Raw genomic sequence first — 21,134 nt, 5'->3', positions numbered from 1 at the left:
TTAGTATTGACAATTAAAAAACTCATTGGCAAAAAAAAAAAAAAAAAAAACGAAAAAAAAAACAAAACAAACCTATTAAGTTGCATTGGAACTAGGAATGGCAATGGGTCGGAGGCTAAATTCGAAATCCGACTCCGACTCCGAGACTTCGACTCCGACTTCATTATTCGACCTTCGACTCCAACTCTGATCCGACCTGACTCCGAGTTTTTTTTCGTTATTCAATATACTTTGAGAAATTGAGCTATTTGGGCCTTTACAACCCACATCCAATGCCACCATGACCCACACAAAAATCCACTATCTATTGGAGTCGGAGTCGGGCATTTGTCGGATTTTTTTCTCAGATTTTTTGTAGGATCCGAATCCGACCCTCCTCCGACTCGGAGTCGGATTATTTTAACGGAGTCGAACTGGGATTACTTTTTTCTCGGACTCGGAGCGGATTTTTTTTACCTCGGATCGGGGCGGAGTAGGGTCGGATCCAGACTGGATTGCCATCCCTAATTGGAACTCCATGTTTATATTGTATCCAATGCCCAATTTATTGAACAATGACTCATTGCCCAACATATATTAACTTGACATGTCAAATAATATACGAGTACTATAAGTTTCTCTGTTTTACATACTTTCTCCGTTTTCTTAGTTACATATTTGCATCACTGTCGAAAGAAGAAAGTTTCAATTTAATTGCATCACTTTCTTTTTTAATTAATGAACTATATCTATCTCTTTTCTATCACACAAGTCTACGTTTTTTTTTCTTTCTCTCTCTCATATCCAAAAATTGTATAGAACTACAATTATTAAAGTGATGCAACTAAAAAGAAACAGAGGAAGTAATATATTTGAGGATCTTTTATTTTCTTTTTAATGGTTTTGTCAAATAAAAAAAAATGTTCAAAATAGTTAACACATGCATGATTTATTTAATTAATTAATAAAGCATTAAAAGACACCTTAACTTTTAAGATAAAAGAGGTAGGTAAAGAGATTGATTGCATTGAACCTTCACTAGATTACACATTCATGTACCAAGCAACTTTTTTCTACTGATGTTGAATCTAGAATTCTAGATAAACTATCAATCTTTTCCTAGTTTTGTTATGTTCCCGACCAACTAGACATCAAGCTTTAGTGATGATATAGATTCTATATACCTCAAAAATCCTCATATAGTCATATCACATGAGGAAATTATCTTATTTGATTGTATTTTCAGGTTTATCAATATTATTGCTGCTTTCTTTTGCTTCTTGGATAACAAACATTATTTAATTGGTAAGAATCCACGTTTGCTCAATTATCTTTTTTTTTTTTTACAACAGAATAACTTGTTGTTGCGTATTTCTTTGGTAAATTATACAGTTATACTTGCATAATTTGTTGTTTATGCTTAAATATACAATTTTTACCAATAATATATTTGTGAATATAATGATATGACTTACCTAATAATATCTTTTGATAAATTAAAGAACTTATCAAGACACATCTTCTATCTTTTTGTTTTTGGAAAGAAAGGGGACAAGTCTTCTAAATTGATAACAACATTCATTTTACTTATTTGCTATACCGCTAGGGCTTAAAAAAAATTTAAAAAAATTGCGGGAACAAGATTGGCTCAAAACTTTTGCTCTGATACCATGATATATTTTGTAAAAACTCCTAATTATATCTAGGGAAAATATCACATATATATTTTTAGATATCTCATATCTCTAACACCTAGAATGCATTTCTTTGCTATAAAAATTAAAGCTTGGCTTTTTTGATTGTGAGGAATAATATTAGGGTTAATTTTAAGAGTTGTAAACCATTTGCAAATGAATAACAATGGAATAGATTATCTAATTAGTTGGTTATGAGAGTTAGGAGAATAGATAATATAATAAAACAAAAAGTCAAGAATGTAAGGGAATTAAATCCAAACTTGGACTTTGATCAGTTTAGTTAATTGAATACAACTAATGTATATGGTCTAGTATTTGGAGGAATGAAGGGTCATTTAAGAGATTAGCGTATCTTAATGACATTTTTAGCATGTTAGAACGTCTAATTTTATTGGAGTATCTTAGAAATTTTATGAAATACGCCCTTTGTAAATATTTTAGGGACTTTCGGATTAGAAATCTAAACTACTAGTCAAACTTAGGAAAATTTCCTACTTTCTCTACTCGTTGCTTGTTTTTTAACCCTAGCTTCTATCTAAGTTCTAACCATATATATATATATTATAACTTATTCTCATTAATAAGATAATAGTTTGATGGCCGATTTAAATAGATTATACTCCGTATCTCCTTGTACATTTACACATTCACCTTAATAGAGAGATTCTCTATCATTACATAGTACTAAATGCCTACACTTATGAGGACAAATATGAATATTCTACACGTATTATTTTTCATTTATCAATATGTGTATCAATTATTGTGTGTATATATATGAACTAACCATGCTTGGCGAAGGTGATGAGAAACTCACTTTATGACCTTGTCTAACGTTTTATCACCTGTATTTGCTTGAGGTAGAGGATTCCTTTTTCTCTCTCTCCTCCCCCCCCCCCCCCCTAGTCTGAAGGATTGCCACTGTATAATTGGGCTGATTAAATTGTGAGAGGTATCACATACATACACAACCATAGAAGCTAAGGACAAATTATTAGACGATATTTTTTATATACATGCCAAAAGAAAGTTTTTTTTTAAAAAAATCTAGAAAATTGATGAAAATATAAAAATGTCAGATAAAATTGATAGTGTAGGGGCACACAGACATGAATGCATTTGGACCCCATTAGTTGAAGCTGCCCATGATTACATGCATCCAAACAATGGACAACAAACACGATTAGATATGTGCTTATATATAGTTTCCCTGTTACACCATCTATCTTTGTCCCTCTCAATATTTTGCTTTACTACTTTCACTGAAGTTCATGTTTTTTCTCTTTATTTTATCATTTTTTTTTCTATTAATGTGATACCTAGTGTAAGATATACTTCACCCGCTCTTTAATTTTCTCATTGTAACATGTAGGGGATGTACAATATCCTAGCGAATAATGAGATCAAGAGATAGATAGATAATAAAAAAAAAAAAAATGTGCAAATAAGAATATGTTGCAATAAAACTGAAACTTTCTTTATAGAAAAATGTTGTGATATTTAATTAAGGGTAAGAACAGAAGAAGTTTAATTAAGGTTTTTTTTTTTTTTAATTAAGTTTTTTTTTTTTTTTTTTTTTTTTTTTCTTTTTTTTTTTTTTTTTTTTTTAATTTGTTGACTTGGTCAGTGCATTATAAGAGTGGATACTGGAATACATGCAGAATTAAAAAAATTAGCGTCATTCTTTTATGTCTTTATCTTCTTTGTTTCTAGCTTTTTGCTACTTCGTATTTTTATTTTTTAACACTGTCGAAAAATACCACTCGTACTATTTCAGTATTTCTCACAGCTGCATATTAATTTGAGCCGTGTCCAGTTAATTCCCAATGTTTATCTAGGGGTATAATCTTCTTTTCAAATATCAGTGGAGAGGTACATGCGTCTTTTTATATACTAGCTGAGGGGGTATATGTGTAATTTCCTTACCAAACAGTAAATGCAAGTTGCAAACAGTAATTGGTCTTAACATCTCACCAAAAGTACTGAATAAATGACCACGTTTTTTCAATATATTTACAGAAATGCCACTAGATTAACAAAACATCGTTTATCTGGAACATAAACTTGTATTTGCCATATTAATTTTGGTTATCACTCGTTACATATTAATTTAAGCTATGTTTTAGTTCCCCTCAAATTTTGATATGATATGAAGTGTACTCATATAGAATGTAATATGTGTTTATCCTCTGCGAGATTAGATTGAGGGATGTAATTGGATACTACGGGTCTGTTCTTTTCAGCTTATTTTCAGTTTAGTTCAGCTCCAATAAGTTCAGTTCAGTTCAGTTCACTTCTTATCTTAATTTCCTTCTCTCATAAAATATTCAGTTCAGTTCAGTTCAGTTTAGCTCCAATAAGTTCAGTTCAGTTCTGTCAATCAGAACAGGCCCTACGTACATATATATCTTAGTATGACAACGAACTAAATTTGAACAGAGGGAGTAGTTCACTAGTACGGTACAATTCTAGCAAATAAATTTCATAGAGTAGCATAAACTTATAAATGCATATCGTTAACACTAATTATTGACCTTAACTAAAAAATTAAGCACTGATTTATTTTAAGACATAACCTCCTTCGTAGTGCCCCTGTCGTTTTCACAAATTTCTACTTATATTGAAAAAAAAAGTGTCCCGAGCTTGGGCTCTTTTTTTATCTCTTTCGCACCTTCGAGGGTAAAAATTTAATTTGAATTAAAAATTAAAAAAAACTGTACTACAAAATTACAAAAATTGCAACCCACATTAAACTTTATTCAATAGCCAAAGCACTTTCAGAGACGCAAAGATTGTGAAGAATAATAATTACGTTTCAATGGTATTCAAGATTTTTGATGAAATTTTAATGGAAAGAACACCTTTCACATGCTTATTTTAAACAAAAAGAAGAATGTATGATCCCTCAAAAAAATTAAAAAAAAAGAAAAAAAAAGAACGTATGATAAATGGAAAAGTATTGTGTAGAACGGATTTACGTGAATCCAATCATTCAAATATAAAAAAAAATTAAATTTTTAATTGTCAGAAATTAGATAATAATGGTCAGATATTAGATTATAAATATCAGATATTAGATTATAAGTGTTAGAAATTAGATAATAATGGTCATATATTAGATTTCTTTTGTTTGATAACAGGTTATATTGTTCAAGTATTAGATTTCTTTTGTTTAATAATAGATTATATTGGTCGGGTATTAAATTTCTTTTGTTTGATAATATGTTAGTATGGTCCGGTATTAGATTTATTTTGTTTGATAATAGATTTTATTGGTCAGGTATTAGATTTTTTTTGTTTGATTATAGGTGATATTAGTCTCAGGTATTAGAATCTGACAATGATGGCGAACTTGCTGAACCTTAAAAAATAGTGAACTTCACTGTCTTTCCAACAAATATTTCAAGAAAATTCGAAATCAAGTTTAACAGATCAATTAAATTGCTTCAAAAGTTCAGATTCAATATATATATAAACCTCCAAAATTAACCCCAAAGTGCGATTATGAAATTTAATGGAGAAATCAATCTAAAACGGAAATCAAAAATCGACTTACTTGCTCGTGTTCTAGTAGATAGGGAAGAAGACGAAGATGACTCGAAGACGCTGCCATTAAAAAGATGAGCAAAGGAGGGAGAAAGAGAAGTGGAGGGAAGAAAGAGAAGGTGACCTAGCAAAGGATTTGGGAATGGCAGCGAAAGCGAGCGGTGGAATTGGCTGACTTGGGTGGCAGTGAGTGGGGGATGAATGTGTGCATTATAAAGCGGACTTACGTGAGTCCGTTCTATGCAAAACCTTCTGAAGATAAATATTTGTAAGAAAAATTAAATATTTGTAGAAGCTAAAAGTAAACCCTGTTTGAATACAAGTTATAATTAGTATGCACCCGTTTAAAAAATTTATGTATGTTCTTTCAAAATTTTCTCATAATAGGCAAATTTAATGGGTCGTTAACTTTATGTAGAAGTAAGAACGGATTGCTAATTTAATAATGCAAGGACATATATAATCCTATGTGGCGTCGGTTTTGTGACGTATGCTTTACCAATTAATTAGAGAAGCATAGAATGCAAGTAATCATAGACATGCATGGTACGATAGCAGAAAGCAAGCAATTTCTCAATCCAACTAAGTTATTGAATGATGAAAACATTTTTAAGTCATGAAGCGCAATCATAAGTTTATTACAAGAAATAATGAACAAGATTAGATTTGCGTAGGCTATTTTCATTGCAACCACAATTTTAGTGATTATATATTTATATTCTTACTTTTTATTTGAAAGTTCAATATTTCAACATATGGCATGTGCATTGCATCGGCCAAATTTAAAAGTAGTATGTATGCAAATGCAACTGTATTCATAACCATTTCAATGTAATAAGCATTATGCCATTATGAGCAAAATAATGTCACAAATAATTTACACTATCAGATTCAAATTAATGTCTATATATCAAATTACGTATATTCTTCATACGGAAATAATTGTCACATAATCAATCCTCCATTCGAAATATTTTTGATTATTCACTTTCATAAAAAAAAAAAATTAATATTTTACACATTTAAATTTTGTAAACAGAGCTAGGGATCGGAGAAGATCAATTAAGGTAGATACCCATCATATACCCAGCTAACTAGGTTCCAACATTCATATTTAGTACACAATGCACCCACACCGGCCCGTTTATATGAAAGTTCACTTCACCTTATTTGAAACTTTGCCAAATAGGCAATTGAAACACCCCCCCCCCACCCAAAAAAAAAAAAAAAAAAAAAAAAAAAAGATAAGGAAGACGCCAATAAAGAAGCCTTATGGTGTATGGTACATGTACCCTAGTTTGTCAAATAGAAACAATGCACTATTAATAATGCTAATACATTATCTCAACAATCCCCCGGCTTAATAATTGTTTAATTTCTAGGGTTTTGTAATTGAACTAGACATTTTAAGATGGTACCAAAGACCTAAGTTAGGATCATATCTCCAGCATTTTTGTCGCGATCTCTTATACCTTTGCTTTCCCATGGGCTTAAATTATTACATGATAAGCTATTAGCTAGGTTAATAATAATGCTTAGGAAGTGTGTAAAGTTGAGTAATTAAATAATTGACAAAAAACTGTAACCTTGTGAGTTAATGTTGGATCTGAGTAACTTTATGAAAATTGTATGGGTAGAACTGTAATGTATGGGCCATTGATGAGTAATCCAAAAACATTGCAGTTTGTGCAATTTTTTGCTGGGTGTGCTATCATAAACTGCAACAAAAAGAAAACAAGTGATCAAATCCTGCACAACTAATGGGGAAAACTGAGTTGAAATGTTTTGAAAGACATTTTATCATTTACGAAAAAGATTCAAACACTAAATTCAGGGAATTTTTGAATTCATGAAAAAAAAACCTTTTTAATTTAATTTTTATCTTTTTAGGGGACAATATTGGGTCCTTATATCAACCTCAATCTAGGTTAGTTATCATTCTTGGTTCTTTTGTTCTTGCTAGAACCAAAATGTCCTTCTAATTAACTTTTAGAAAATAAGGTTGGATGCATTTATTCATTGGCTTATTCATATGATTTGTCTTAGAAATAAGCTAAGGTTCACACAAATATTCTTCTCCTTCTTCAATAATAATTGAGTGAGAATAAATATGTGAATATGAGCACCAGTCTTAAGTGTAATGATAAAACGCTCTTACATGTTTATGAATTTTTATGCATTTAAGACGTGATAATGTGTCTATTATAATGAATTGTCATTTGATTAAATATAAATGTCACATCTCATAGTAATGTATTATACAATAGTACCCTCTTAAGATCGATTTTCTAATTGCAAGTAACAACCTACGCATCAGTCTACTCCGATCCCCGTTTTCTTATATAAAGGATGTAAGTGGTGTTTGTTACAGCTCAATCATTATTCCTACTTATACAACTAATTATCATAATTTGTAGCTCCAACTGATTAAATTCTGCTAAACACCTTGATGTACCTATAATTAATAAACATACAGTAGTGACAAAGAAGTCGTCGATTATTGCCAATGCATGCAGTTGATTAAATAATCTAATGAATCTCCTATCATATCTCCATGGGGGGACCTTTGTATGAATGATCATTAACACATCTCCGCAATAATTTTGACAATAATACGTAAAAACAAAATGCAACCTTGCTTCAAGTATTGGCATATATCCAAGCTTATGATATGATCATGATACTACAAGGTAGGTTACCTAGCTAGCTAGCTAGATAGTGAAGCTAGTAAATTAATTAACTACTCAAACTATATTATAAAATGTATTTAATGATAAAACAATGTAGTAATAGCAAAGTAAAACAAGATTAGATAATAATAAGTACAATCATAAATATAAAATAAGAAAAATGAAGATCTATTGGTTGAAAACCTGGAGCAAATCCACTGTAACAGATCTGGAAGCTAAGGCTTTAAGTTTATATTTTACGGAGTAAATTTTTACAGAAAAATAAATAATGGGTTCACATGCACACAAAAAAAGGTAAATCACAAAGGTATATTTACTAAACCACGCACAAAAAGGCACCTTAATATTTGTGAAATTTAAAGAGAAATAAAGAGAGGTGATATTTATTTGTGGCACGGGCACTTCATGTGCTTTCTATGGAATCTAGTATTACACTATGCTTCTCCCACCTTTTTTTTCAATTTTTATTTTTTCAAAATATAAAAATTATTTACCTAAATTTATATAATTTTTATTTCAATTAGTTTCATGTTAAAGATTTAACAATATTATACTTTCTTGTAGATTATTTTATTTATATGTAATGAGATACATAATTTAGATGTATATAAGCTAAACAGACACAAAATAATTTGATTTATTTCTCTATAACATATTTGAACTTAATGAATAATTAATACTCATTTTATTTTGCATGGATACAATTCACCAAAAAAATTAAAATTATTTTGCATGGATTCACAAATATGACGTAATTATTATTCCATAACACAAATCTCTCTCCCTCCATATTTTATGTTTTTAATATACTTAATTGATATTTTTTTTTTCAATTAGTTATGATGATAAATAAGCTCTAATAATTTCATATATGATATACCTAACAATTCTTGTTATTTTAAATTTTTAATGAGTTTAGATCAATTTAGATTAATAAAGCAAAAGAATACACGCTTAAAATACTACATGATTCTAAAAATAAAGATGGGCAAGAGCAATGAAAAAGTCTACAAAAAGATTGCGATCTGATTTTAGAATATCCGATTTGAAAAACAAGAAGTTAAAAAATATTGTTTTCTCACCATTGTTTTATGAAGTTTCATGTACTAATTTTACGTGTTAAAGTTTAAGAGTATGCTTTTTACTAAGTACCATTAATTTAATTAATGTACAGTAATTGTTTTCGGTGATTTAAAAAAAAGCAGTCGTAGTAAACTAGAATTCAAAAGGTTATGAAGAAATTTGTTTAGGATTTGGTCCATCCATCATATGCTCTTTCTTCAAGAGAAGGTTTTTAACTTTAAAGAATCACTTTTATGCTATTTTTAATTAATTTTTTAGCCAAAAAGAATAACATTCTTTGGTAATCTGTGTTGTAACTTTTAGCACAAGCGACAAAGCATTTTGACCGTCAGCTGTCAACAAGATACAATTAATATTTTGATGTAAATCATGTAATTGATCCTAAGTTACCAATGGATGTACTTATAATTGTAAGGAAAAATTGCAATTATAAGTTTATCGAATAATAGAATGGATAAGAAAAAGAGCAGTGTGAGAGAATTTGAGTAAAATGTTGTAAAATAATTAATTATTGCGGAATTATAGAAGTAAAATGATACGGAGTATATCCAAAAATAGTAGATTAGAAATGAGTAATGAAATAAGGGTATAAAAATAGATAGAATTTTCGTCCCGTCATCAATATAAGCGACTAGGGGTTGTCTTATAAATTGAGATCTCATATCATGTCTTACTTGACCTCTCTAGCTTAAAAGTCTTGCCATCTCTAAACTATTGTACATATATATTCAAATGAAAAATAATAATTTTTTGTTCATATATAGAACAAAGAGATAGGAAAAAGCCAATCATCAAAAGCAATTAGCTTAAAATTTGACACAAGTTGTTGAAATTAATTTGAAGTTAGTGACTAAGTGAGTAATTATGCAAAAATGTAATAATACATACATCATTTATCATCTAACTTGATTCTCATTTCAACTACTTTGAGTCTTAACCAATACAAGCACAACACTCATAAAGAAAGTGGTCAATAGATTGATAACTATGATGATTTGCATGCAAATTAAACTAGTAAAATTAGTTTATAGTAAGATAGTTAAACCGCCACCACCAACACCAAGCTAAGAGGTTGTAGGACCACTCTAAGCTATAGCAAGCTTGTTAGGTAGGTAAGAAGATAAAAGGTCACATTGTATATATGATAGTGTGTTAGATGAATTAGCAATATAGTGATATAATGTGAATATATGTGATAGATTATAGCATATCTCCCAACTACTACTTAAAGCGTGACAACTTTTCAATTTTTAACCTTGTTACAATATAATTTTTTATAAGAATAAAGTATGTCCTTGTAACCTTATGTTGTCCTATTCCCACAATAATATGGATTCAATCATCAAACAATTCACATTAATAGATTGTACATGAATAGATAAGTATGAAGCTAAGGTAGATATTACTCCCATAGTTTCTGGTTGTCCACATGTCTTAGCTAGTTTGACCTGCATAATTATACTATGTAAAATTTGATATGACACAATGTGCTGTTAGGAGTTCCCCAAAACAAAGTGAATATAAACTAATAGAGTTATATATGAGAAACAACATATTGGAAAGCACAGGTAGAATGAAAGACTAGCAAGCTTTGAATTATATTATCTAAGAAAGGATACTTGCTACTATTTATAGTGTTACAGAAGAATATATAATCCTAATATAATCTCTATGATTCACTAACCGATATACAAGAATCGAATAATATAATTAGTCATTACAAAATATAATAACAAAGATATTTATTTAACATAATATACTATTATACCAAAGATAACAAGATTTGATAATAACATTGATAACAGGAGACGTGTTATATCTCTAATATATATAAGCATCTAAATATGAAGCTAAGTTAATTTTAGAACAAAAAGAATAGACACTCAACACATTCTACCTTTATAAAAACTCCTCTCTCTATATATAAACAACCTCTTCCCCACCTCACAAGAAAAAAAGAACACCCCCTTTCATTTTCTCCTACAAACTTCTCAACTCAACCTCCATTAACAAACCCTCTTTCTCTCTCTACTTTCTCTCTCATCATATAAACTCCATCTTAATTCATTCATTCATCAACCATGGCAGCAGACTCATTTGACCAAGAAAGCAGCTGTTCATCCTCAATAACAATCCCAGACTCAAGCCAAAGTTGGATGAGTCTAAACCTAAACCTAAACCTAAGCACGCTTAGTCTTAGTCGTCGTAGTAGTTTCTCAAGCCATTCTCTATCCAGCCCCACAACTAAACCCCACAAGGCTCAACAAGCCGGGTGGGAGGCGATAAAGGGGCTAAGGAGGCAAGTAGCCGGAGGTCGAGTCGGGCTCGAACATTTCAAGATACTGAAACGGGTAGGGGGTGGTGATTTAGGTAATGTGTACCTTTGTCAAATACGAAACCCAGCCGTAGGGGCGGTACCGTGTTATTATGCTATGAAAGTAGTTGATAGAGAAGCTCTTGCTATTAGGAATAAACTTGTTAGGGCTGATATGGAGAAGGAGATATTAGGGTTGCTTGATCACCCTTTTTTGCCTACTTTGTATGCTGATTTTGAAGCTTCTCATTATTCTTGTTTGGTTATGGAGTTTTGCTCTGGTGGTGATTTGTATGCTCTTAGGCTTCGTCAACCTAATCGGAGATTTCATATCTCCTCTGCTAAGTAAGTTTTTCTTTGCGGTTTTTAATTAATCTATCTTCTTATTTGACAATTAACTGTTGGTTATGTTATTTGACAATTAACTGTTGGTTATGTTATATTATGATGATAGAGTTAGATATTATTATTATGATAAAAGTATGTATGTATGTACATAGTTGCTTGCATGATGCTTTTGGTGTTTTGTTTTATTACCATGAGTAGTCTTTCTCACCATATATTGTCAATTTGATTTAGTAAGAAAATAATAATTTTTGGTAGAGATAATATAAATACATAATATGAGGCGTGCATGCAAAATATATCATGTACCATTACTCTTTTATGGGCACATACAATAGAGTTTATATATGTACTCCGTATATAATAATTAATTAATCAGCACGACATGAGTAATTAAATTTAAACAGAGGTAGTAAATATATATGTGAACTAATTACTCCGTAGTAGTTAAATATTGTTATATATATATATATATATATGTATGTTGATGTAATTTAATTTGAAAAAGAATTAGTATTGACTTTGATTTTGAAAAATGATGATGAAAAACAGGTTTTATGCAGCAGAGACAGTTTTAGCCTTGGAGTATCTACACATGATGGGAATAATATACAGGGATCTAAAGCCAGAGAATGTATTGGTAAGAGAAGATGGACACATTATGCTATCTGACTTTGATCTTTCACTCAAGTGTGACGTGGTCCCAAAGTTGTTAAAACAAAAGCTGCCAACTTCTATTGAGAAGAACACTTATGTAAGGTGTTCCACACCTTCTTGTGTTACACCTATACAACCTGTCCTCTCTTGTTTTTCTAGTAACAAGAGGAGGAACAAGACATCCCCTAGGAACACCACCACCATACGACAGACGGCCAATGGTGATCGTATCGATAGTGATTCTGATGACGATGGTGATGGTGATTGTGATGGTACTACTACTACTAATAATAATAAAGTATTTTTTGAGACGGAGCTAGTGGCCGAGCCCATCAATGCTCGGTCCAAGTCTTTTGTTGGGACCCACGAGTACTTGGCCCCCGAGGTCATTTCTGGGCTCGGCCATGGGAGTGCTGTCGATTGGTGGACCTACGGGGTTTTTCTTTATGAGATGTTGTATGGTAAGACACCTTTTAAGGGTGAAAATAACGAGAAGACACTGATTAATATTCTGAAGCAACCCGTAACGTTTCCTAGGATGAGCCTAGGTAGCGCGAAAGAGTATGAAGAAATGGCCAAAGTTCAAGACCTAATTTGCAAGCTTCTAGTGAAGAATCCTAAGAAAAGGATTGGTAACCTTAAGGGTTCAAATGAGATCAAAAGGCATGACTTCTTCAAGGGTATTAATTGGGCCTTAATTAGGTCAGTTAAGCCACCTTTGGTGCCTAAAGAGCTTCACAATAACAAAATGAGGAAGAGTTATAGTAGTAATTGTAGTACTAGTTATCAAAGAGGTCTCAATATGCCAAAAGCACTAAGCAAAAAAGAGAGGGAAGCACCATATCAGATTCCTCAATCTCATTTTGATTATTTTTAATTAAGTGAGACCCTTTTTTTTTTTTTTGGAATTGTATATAATTAGTTTATAGCCTTATAGGGTCTTAATAGAAGAGAATTGATTAATTAGTGGTGGTGAATTAGCTTGTAATTCAATCACTACTACTTCTATCATCATATGTATAATACTTGATCCAAAGAGAGAAAACTCCACGATCAATCTAGCTAGTCTTTCTCATTTTGCTAACTTTTAAGACACATATCACCTGTACTCAGACTAAATTGCCACGTTATTAGTTCAAATTACATCATCAATAATGTGACATTTAATTCTTAATAGAATGTTATATACAATTAAGACCTCATATTAGCTTTCCGCCAAATTTCATCTTTTTCTTAATTATCTATATGGAATGAATTGTTTAACCTATGATATGAAACTCCTTGCAAATATTTAATTATGATAAAGAATTTTCAAGTATAAGATGAAAGAAAAGGTGGAAGGAGGCACATAATTGCATCAATGTTTTCCCCATGAGGTTTCATTATATCATGTGGTCACAATTATGATTCTACTCAAGTAGGGAAAAAGAAAATATGTGAACAATGATCAAAATTTAGTCTTAAACACTATAAAATATCTAAAAATACAAAACTATAATACTGAATTTTGGTTTTCTGTAAAGTTGGTGTGACCTATGACCAAAAGGTGTTTTCTTTTTGTTAATTTGTTCTACCTTTTAACTCATCTAGGCACTTTGATATACCAGCCTTTTCTTTCTTTTTCTTTTTCTTTTATTTATTTATTTATTTAAATTTATAATTTATTTTAATTTCATTGATTAAAGAGAAAGAGGGCTGGCTAAAACACAGGCCCATCATGGCCCTTCTACCTTTCTCTGATTTTCTTTCCTCTTTTTCATCATGAGTTTATTTTTTTTGGACAAATTCTCTTGTCATTTTTCCTAGTAGGGTCAAATTTTATGTTCTTTAATTTATTTACTACAGTAAGTAATTTGCTTTGGAGGAAGCCAGCCAGAGTAAACAATATAAAGATGTTTGCAATTGTTTATCGGCTGTTTTATATAGTTGGTTTGATACTATTTGTATTATATTGTTAGCCATTTAATCAAATAGAAAGCCGAAAGTCAAAAGTCAACTAAAAAATCATTTACTAAACAATTTTTAAAATATAGTCCATAACATTGATTTACAGTGTATAATAATGAAAGAAAAAAAAATGCTAACACCACATCAATAATATTATTAAAAATGTGTTAAAAAGAATTTGACTTTGGAATTCCAATAATTGTACGGTCATTTGATCAATTTACTTTGGAATCAAAAAATTGACAAGATGGATATGTTATACAGCATATAAAGATAACTACAGAGAATATGATAGGATTTATTGTAAGGAAAAAGTTTAACAAGGAAGATAAAGTGTGGTTTTATTGTTCATAATGTGGAAATTAAATATGTTGTAGTTTGGCCTTGTCTAACTCTTGGGGTTCATTTTAGCTAGAAGGTTTTTCATCTACCCTATACGCATTTTAAATTATACTACCTCCATTTCATAATGTTATCGTTAATTATTAAAGAGCATTTGCGGAAACAAAAGGGAGAGTAGGTTAATTATTTTTGTGGGCACAAAGTGCACATACGCAATAATACAAGTCCATCTTTTAGTTAATGAATTTATTGCATGGACAAGGAAATGTATGGAATCATCAGAAAATGCTCGTGACTCCTTCCTTTGACACATTCATTACATGCACTCTTTCATCACTATCACATGAATCCTTGTCTTATCTATAGAGATATATTCTTTCATTGATTCCATAAAATTAAATTTCGACCAACTCAAAACAAATTCTAATTCACTCTTGCTAGGAAATTAAATTTATGGTTCGACAAAAATATATATTTTTAATGGTTCGTTATAAGTAGCGATTTGTTTGTAATTTATAAAAGTCTATTAATTAAACCATTAAATCGAGTTACACATAAAAATTAGCTTAGTCAGACAAGTTAATTTACTTGACAAACTGATGGAGAATATTAGCCGACTAATTATTGACATGTGAAATACAATTAAAAATTCTAAGTTTGACTATCACTTAGTCATTTTTATCGATTTTTTTTTTCAATTAAACAACGTGAAAGCTATATGTATGAACGCTAACATTGGAGAGGTATCGTCGGCCATTTGAGGCATATCCATAACCTCAATGACAAAAAAAATCACGCGGGCAAAGGGCTAACAAACAAGAGGAGGTTAATGTTAGTTGGACATTTTAGCTAAGATTGGGTGTACGTGCAATAATAATAACTAAAAGATCACAAGGCAAATAACAACCAAATACCAAGATAAGCTCGAGAATTGGAAGTTCATTGATGATGATTAGCAACAATGAGTTAATGCACCATGTTGAAACAAACATTCCAAGACAATAGTTTATTAACGACGTTGTAATTGGTTAGATAATGAAAGGAAGTATACAAATGACTAGTGACAATTATTGGTTATGAAAAAAGTGTAGGCGTTGAAGATTGAAGATTTTCTAATGTAAATGCACTTGATTCCACTCATTGCTAGAAATATCAAAATTAAATAGATATATTTTGTATGATTTTTTATTTATTTGATTTTTGCAAAGTATGTATACATGTATATTTTTACACATTTAAAGAAAAATAAATCACATAATCACTTTAATTAAACATCTCTGTGTTTCTAGTAAAAGTTCTTTTTTTCGACAGGGTTAAACTTGACGTACTTGCTAATGTACTAGTTTGATTATTAAAACATGGTTTAAAATATGTTAAAAAATTAATTGCTGTTATTGTGAACTCGATATTAATACCAATTTAGTAATATTTTATATGATAATAATATGTATTTTTAATATATTTATAGTCAAAATTAATATATAAACCATGTAAAAAAAAAAACATATGTGTGCCAATTACTCTAAAACGAATGGTGTAAATTTTTTACCATTATTAAGTTTACAACGAATAATAAGAATTGCTTAAGTTCAAATTATTATTATACTCCGTATCTACAATATATGTAAGAAAGATTTATAAATTGAAAAATTTAGATAAAAAAAAAAAATTAAATGCATGTAATTATATTGTAAAAAATGCGTATAAGAAAGTAAAGCTAATAATTGTTGATTTTTTCGGTTTTTTTTCCTTCAAAAAAAAAATAAAAAAATAAAAAATAAAAACTCTTTATAATAATTATAAGTTGAGAATAATGATTACCATATGGTGGTAATCGATTACATGGCCACATTGTAAAGCATAAAAACGCAGTTTCCAGCAAACTGAATATTCAAGTGGATTTGATAATGCAGACTGCACACAATTTTATGGAGACATTCTTGAGTACCACCTAACTATAATAAAGATTGTGCAAATTAGTTCAATCCCTAAATTTTATGTAACCCAAGAAATTATTAATTAATTTGTTAATTAGATTTCATCTGACGTGTTTAATTAGTAGTCAAACTTCTGCTTCTCCTTTTGACCAAAGGAAGTTAACTACTCATTTGAATTCATGTTGTCGGAGCCCTATTGCTATTGCTGAAATTATAGATTAAGCTTGAAAAAGTTAAGATAAGAAGTAATATTATTCAATATCATTGGTTGATGCATGTTGTTTCCAATTTATGTTAGCTTGAAATAAGAATTAGGCTTTGTTTGATTTAACTTAATAAGGTAATGTATGGTCTGAATTAAACTTATATTTATTAAAAGCGATTTAATATAAATTGACATGAATATGAATAGTGTACAACTTTTTTCATGTCTGTTATTCTTTATATTAAGCATAAATCATCAAACAGAGTCATGTTGTAACACTTGCAACTAATAATACATAGAGAAAGTAAAAACTTTGAATATATGGATGAAACGAAGATTATCGTTTGGCAATCCTTTATCCTAGGGATCAATTCATATACTACGTAGATCACACAAAATCCTCATTTATATGTTTTGTACTTCACTTACAAAGATATTGAAACATGGTAGTTAGGACTTAGAAATTAAGGCCCCGTTCACTTCACCTTATTTTTGTTGAACTGAAATTATTTTTACTGAAACAAAATTATATTTGCTGAAGTTAAATTATTTTTACTGAAATTAAATTAATTTTACTGAACTTAAATTATTTTTGCTGAACTGAAATTATTTTTACTGATTTTCTATTATAATTCTTCTTTAAGATAACTGAATTTTACTGAACTGAAATTATTTTTACTGAACTGAACTTATTTTTACTGATCTGAAATTATTTTTACTTAATAGTATTTTTTAAAGGTGAAGTGAATAGGGCCGAAGAGGACAATGAAACATTGATCCATAGGTTAGGGATATTTTATTAGCAAATGGGTTAAGACTAATTTTAGTAATTTATATAGCAAGGAAGATCTTCTACTTAACTTTGGAGATTGCCTATTTTGAGAAAGTTAGAAAATTAGTATTTTATGATATTGAGTCTAAGCACCGTCTTAAAACGGTGTAAAGAGGGTTGCTAAAAATAAAAAAAGGCCCAACAATCGGCTTATAATTGGATAAAAAAGAAGTGAAGTGTGCAATATTATTAAGTTTATATATATGGTCCAACAAAAGGTATACGATAATCAAAAAGGGCCATTTGCCACCCACTATTGTTGAAAATAATTCATGTGAAAACCATTGACAAATTCCATAAATCTATCAACCGTGTCTTAGTGTACCAACCATGAGATAGAGAGTGTTCTAGACAAAATATAAAATTCCCAAACATAATTTAGGTCAAAAAGAACTTATGATATTTTTAATAGGCGGTTTTAAACGAAGGAAATGAAAATGAATCTAGTGAAATTTGACAGGCAAATTTATCCTTATTAGCAATATAACTTTATCCTCGAATATGTGTTTTTCTTCGTACATGCCCATCATCACTCAATACCTCCCCCATAATACACATATCATTTGTGAGGTAAGCTCAACAAAATCACATTAATTAGTATTTGTCGATTTTGCTAAAACTTTTCTATCTATTTTAAAATCACATAACTATATATCAAAAAAAAAAACAAAAAAAAACTTTAACTAAAGTATATATTAACACAAGTGTAACAAAATTTACATTAGGTGTAAATTACTGCAGATCATATAATGAAGAAAGAACATACATATACACAAAAGCCAAATCATTGCAATCAAAATAACAAAGAAAACACATTCTCACAAAGTTACAAGTTAGTGGGGGCATATAAGGGGTGAGACAAGCATTTTGATATATTGAATTGTAACAATTATTTCTAATTTTAAAAATGTTGCAATTACTTCGTATATTGAATTCGAAGGTTAATATCGATAACTAATCAAACTTGCAATGTTACACGTGATAGCACAACCAACTAACACATTCTCATGCACAATGAGCGTTATTGGATAAAATAAAGAAAAAGACAAGAGGAATCAATTGACTACTACACAAATCCAATTGAAGGAAAAACAACGGGACTAGACTATTTCTTGGAACTTAGATTTCTAGTAATACCATCAAACTTGTCACTTAAAATGTCACACTCTTTTCTCACCCACTAATTTTTTTTTTCTATAAATATCACATTTTTCTTCACCATTTTATCTCATCCAAATTATTCCAGCCTCTTAATATATTCATCTCATCATCAAATTATAACATTTCCAATTTTTTTTCCCTTATATCCTATAAATTACAATGGCTAAAAATGTTGCACAATCACCCTTAGAGAGGTCTACCTTAGTCTCTTTTGATCAAAGGCTAACTATGGCCAAACGTTGCGCCCATGGTACGTACGTGTATATACATTGCATTTCTATAAATGTATTTATATACTCCTTTCATCCTAGAATAGATCAATCTGTTTAACATATTATATAAATTATAATGTTATTTTATGTGGGTGTTCATTGATTTTCTGACAAAAGAGTGATTTTTGAAAATGGAAAATCAAAATAAGATTGTAGCATGAGTCAATATTTTGTTACAGAGTACGAATCTAAGGTATAATGATGGTGTTTTAGATGATCCTCTAATTATTTTTATGAAGATTTCGTCTTTCACACTTCCTAAGAAACAAAATTACTGTAGCATGCACGAAACTTGATTAACTAGAGTTGATTATTATATTTAATTATAATGTTATTGAATAAAATAAGAGAGCCCTTTTTATGATGACTAAAATCATAGATGGTCCAAATAAAATTTCTATAATATTTTTGTTGGGTCCAAAAACCTTAATTTTGTTGACCCAAGAAACTCTTTGGACTCATTTTTCTATGGTCTTTAGTATTTACCTAAAAGTCCGTAGGCCCATTAGCCAGTTAGTTTCAAGATTTTATGTTATTTAATTGTTATTTACTAAAAAGATTATTAGTCTTTAATTTGCTTGTAAATGCTTAATTGTTTCTTATTATATATTTTTTTTTAATTTGAATTTGAATTTCAGAGGGTGTTCTTGCTGGAGCTAAGGCAGCTGTTGTTTCTGGCTTTGCTGCTGCCATACCAACTGTGAGTTCTCTAGCTATAAAATCCTCCCTCTCCCCCAACCACACGTTACGTTATGCAACTAGTCGTACATACGTAGCACCATGTACATCGATCACTCTAGCACGTAATTAACCACATCGTGCATTAAAGCATAATCATCCTTAACAATAATAGTGGGTATAATTATTGCTTACGATAACATCTATCACCTTAGGTTTGTACTTTGTACATATCAACATGTGAAGTAGTGCATGCGCTTGATATATATATATATATATATATATATATATATATATATATATATATATATATATATATATATATATATATATATATATATATATATATATATATATTTAATACTAAATTATAAAGTAGCAACCACTGACGTCATCTTTTTTCAAAGTTGTACATGTGGCGCTATTTCATGAAAAGATTTCTCGCTCAAATGCTAATTTTTTTGGAAACAAAATGCTAAGTAATTTTAAACAGATAGTAGCTATTATTTAGGTAATTGGTTTAAAATAAGTACCTATTTTTTTGGTGATTTATGTTGATATTAGGTTGTTGGAGTCTTTATAGGAGTTGTTAGCATAATTAAGGTCAATTAAATTGAACTTATGAACATTTTAATATGCATAAAAAAAATTTACAAAAATCCAAAAATAAATTATTGGTAAACCTGTGCATCGCACGAGTGTCAACCTAGTGTGTGTGTATATATATATATATATATATATATATATATATATATATATATATATATATATATATATATATTACTCGTAACTGATTAACATACTTTATCCCTCCCTCTTTAAATTAAATTTGAGAGTATTATATCATCCTTTGCAGATTGCAGGTGCTAGAATGCTTCCATGGGCAAAGGCCAATCTCAATCACACTGCTCAAGCTCTTATAATATCTACTGGTATATATATAATTAGTACTTCAAACATATAATCAAAGATTTTCTTTCTTCAAATTTCTTATTATTTTTTATTTTGAATTTTAATTTCTTTATTTCTGGCACTTAATTAAAATTCTGAATTTAATTGATAAAACAGTGGCTGGAGCAGCATATTTCATAGTAGCGGACAAGACTGTTCTGAAGTCGGCACGTCAAAACTCTTTTAATCAAGCTAGAAATCCAAATAGTGGAGCATAATTATAAATCTTAAGTAATCAATTCTTAATTGTATGATCTATAATATTGCCATATATGATTAATTAATGAAAATGATCATGAGGGCAACTTGATGATTACGAGGATCACATCACATGATATGATTGTACTAATTAGGATTATGATTGCATGATTATAATAATTGCGGTGCAATCTAGCAATTATAATGTACCATACCATGCATCTATATCTAATCTATACCTATATATGTAATATTAATAAGTATTTACTATTACTTATAAATATAGAGTTTATACTTTGG

General features: G+C 29.7%; 2 protein-coding genes across 2 annotated transcripts; both read left to right on the top strand.

Moving 5' to 3' along the window:
* The first annotated feature begins 10,877 nt into the window (after window positions 1-10,877).
* Window positions 10,878-13,451, top strand: LOC145578531 (protein kinase PINOID 2-like). The gene is made up of 2 exons (XM_081635836.1): window positions 10,878-11,654; window positions 12,207-13,451. Exons 1-2 carry the CDS (start codon window positions 11,077-11,079, stop codon window positions 13,186-13,188), a joined length of 1,560 nt encoding a protein of 519 aa, XP_081491962.1. The 5' UTR covers window positions 10,878-11,076; the 3' UTR covers window positions 13,189-13,451.
* A 5,417-nt stretch (window positions 13,452-18,868) lies between these two features.
* LOC145578530 (early nodulin-93-like) lies at window positions 18,869-20,884 on the top strand. Its single transcript, XM_081635835.1, has 4 exons — window positions 18,869-18,985; window positions 19,646-19,707; window positions 20,542-20,617; window positions 20,754-20,884. Exons 1-4 carry the CDS (start codon window positions 18,895-18,897, stop codon window positions 20,852-20,854), a joined length of 330 nt encoding a protein of 109 aa, XP_081491961.1. The 5' UTR covers window positions 18,869-18,894; the 3' UTR covers window positions 20,855-20,884.
* Window positions 20,885-21,134: the final 250 nt, after the last annotated feature.

The sequence above is a fragment of the Chenopodium album genome, chromosome 14, assembly GCF_948465745.1.
Source record: "Chenopodium album chromosome 14, dcCheAlbu1.1, whole genome shotgun sequence".
NCBI lineage: Eukaryota > Viridiplantae > Streptophyta > Magnoliopsida > Caryophyllales > Amaranthaceae > Chenopodium > Chenopodium album.
Note: the sequence above shows the minus strand (reverse complement) of the source record. Positions and strands in the feature narration are given on the sequence as shown.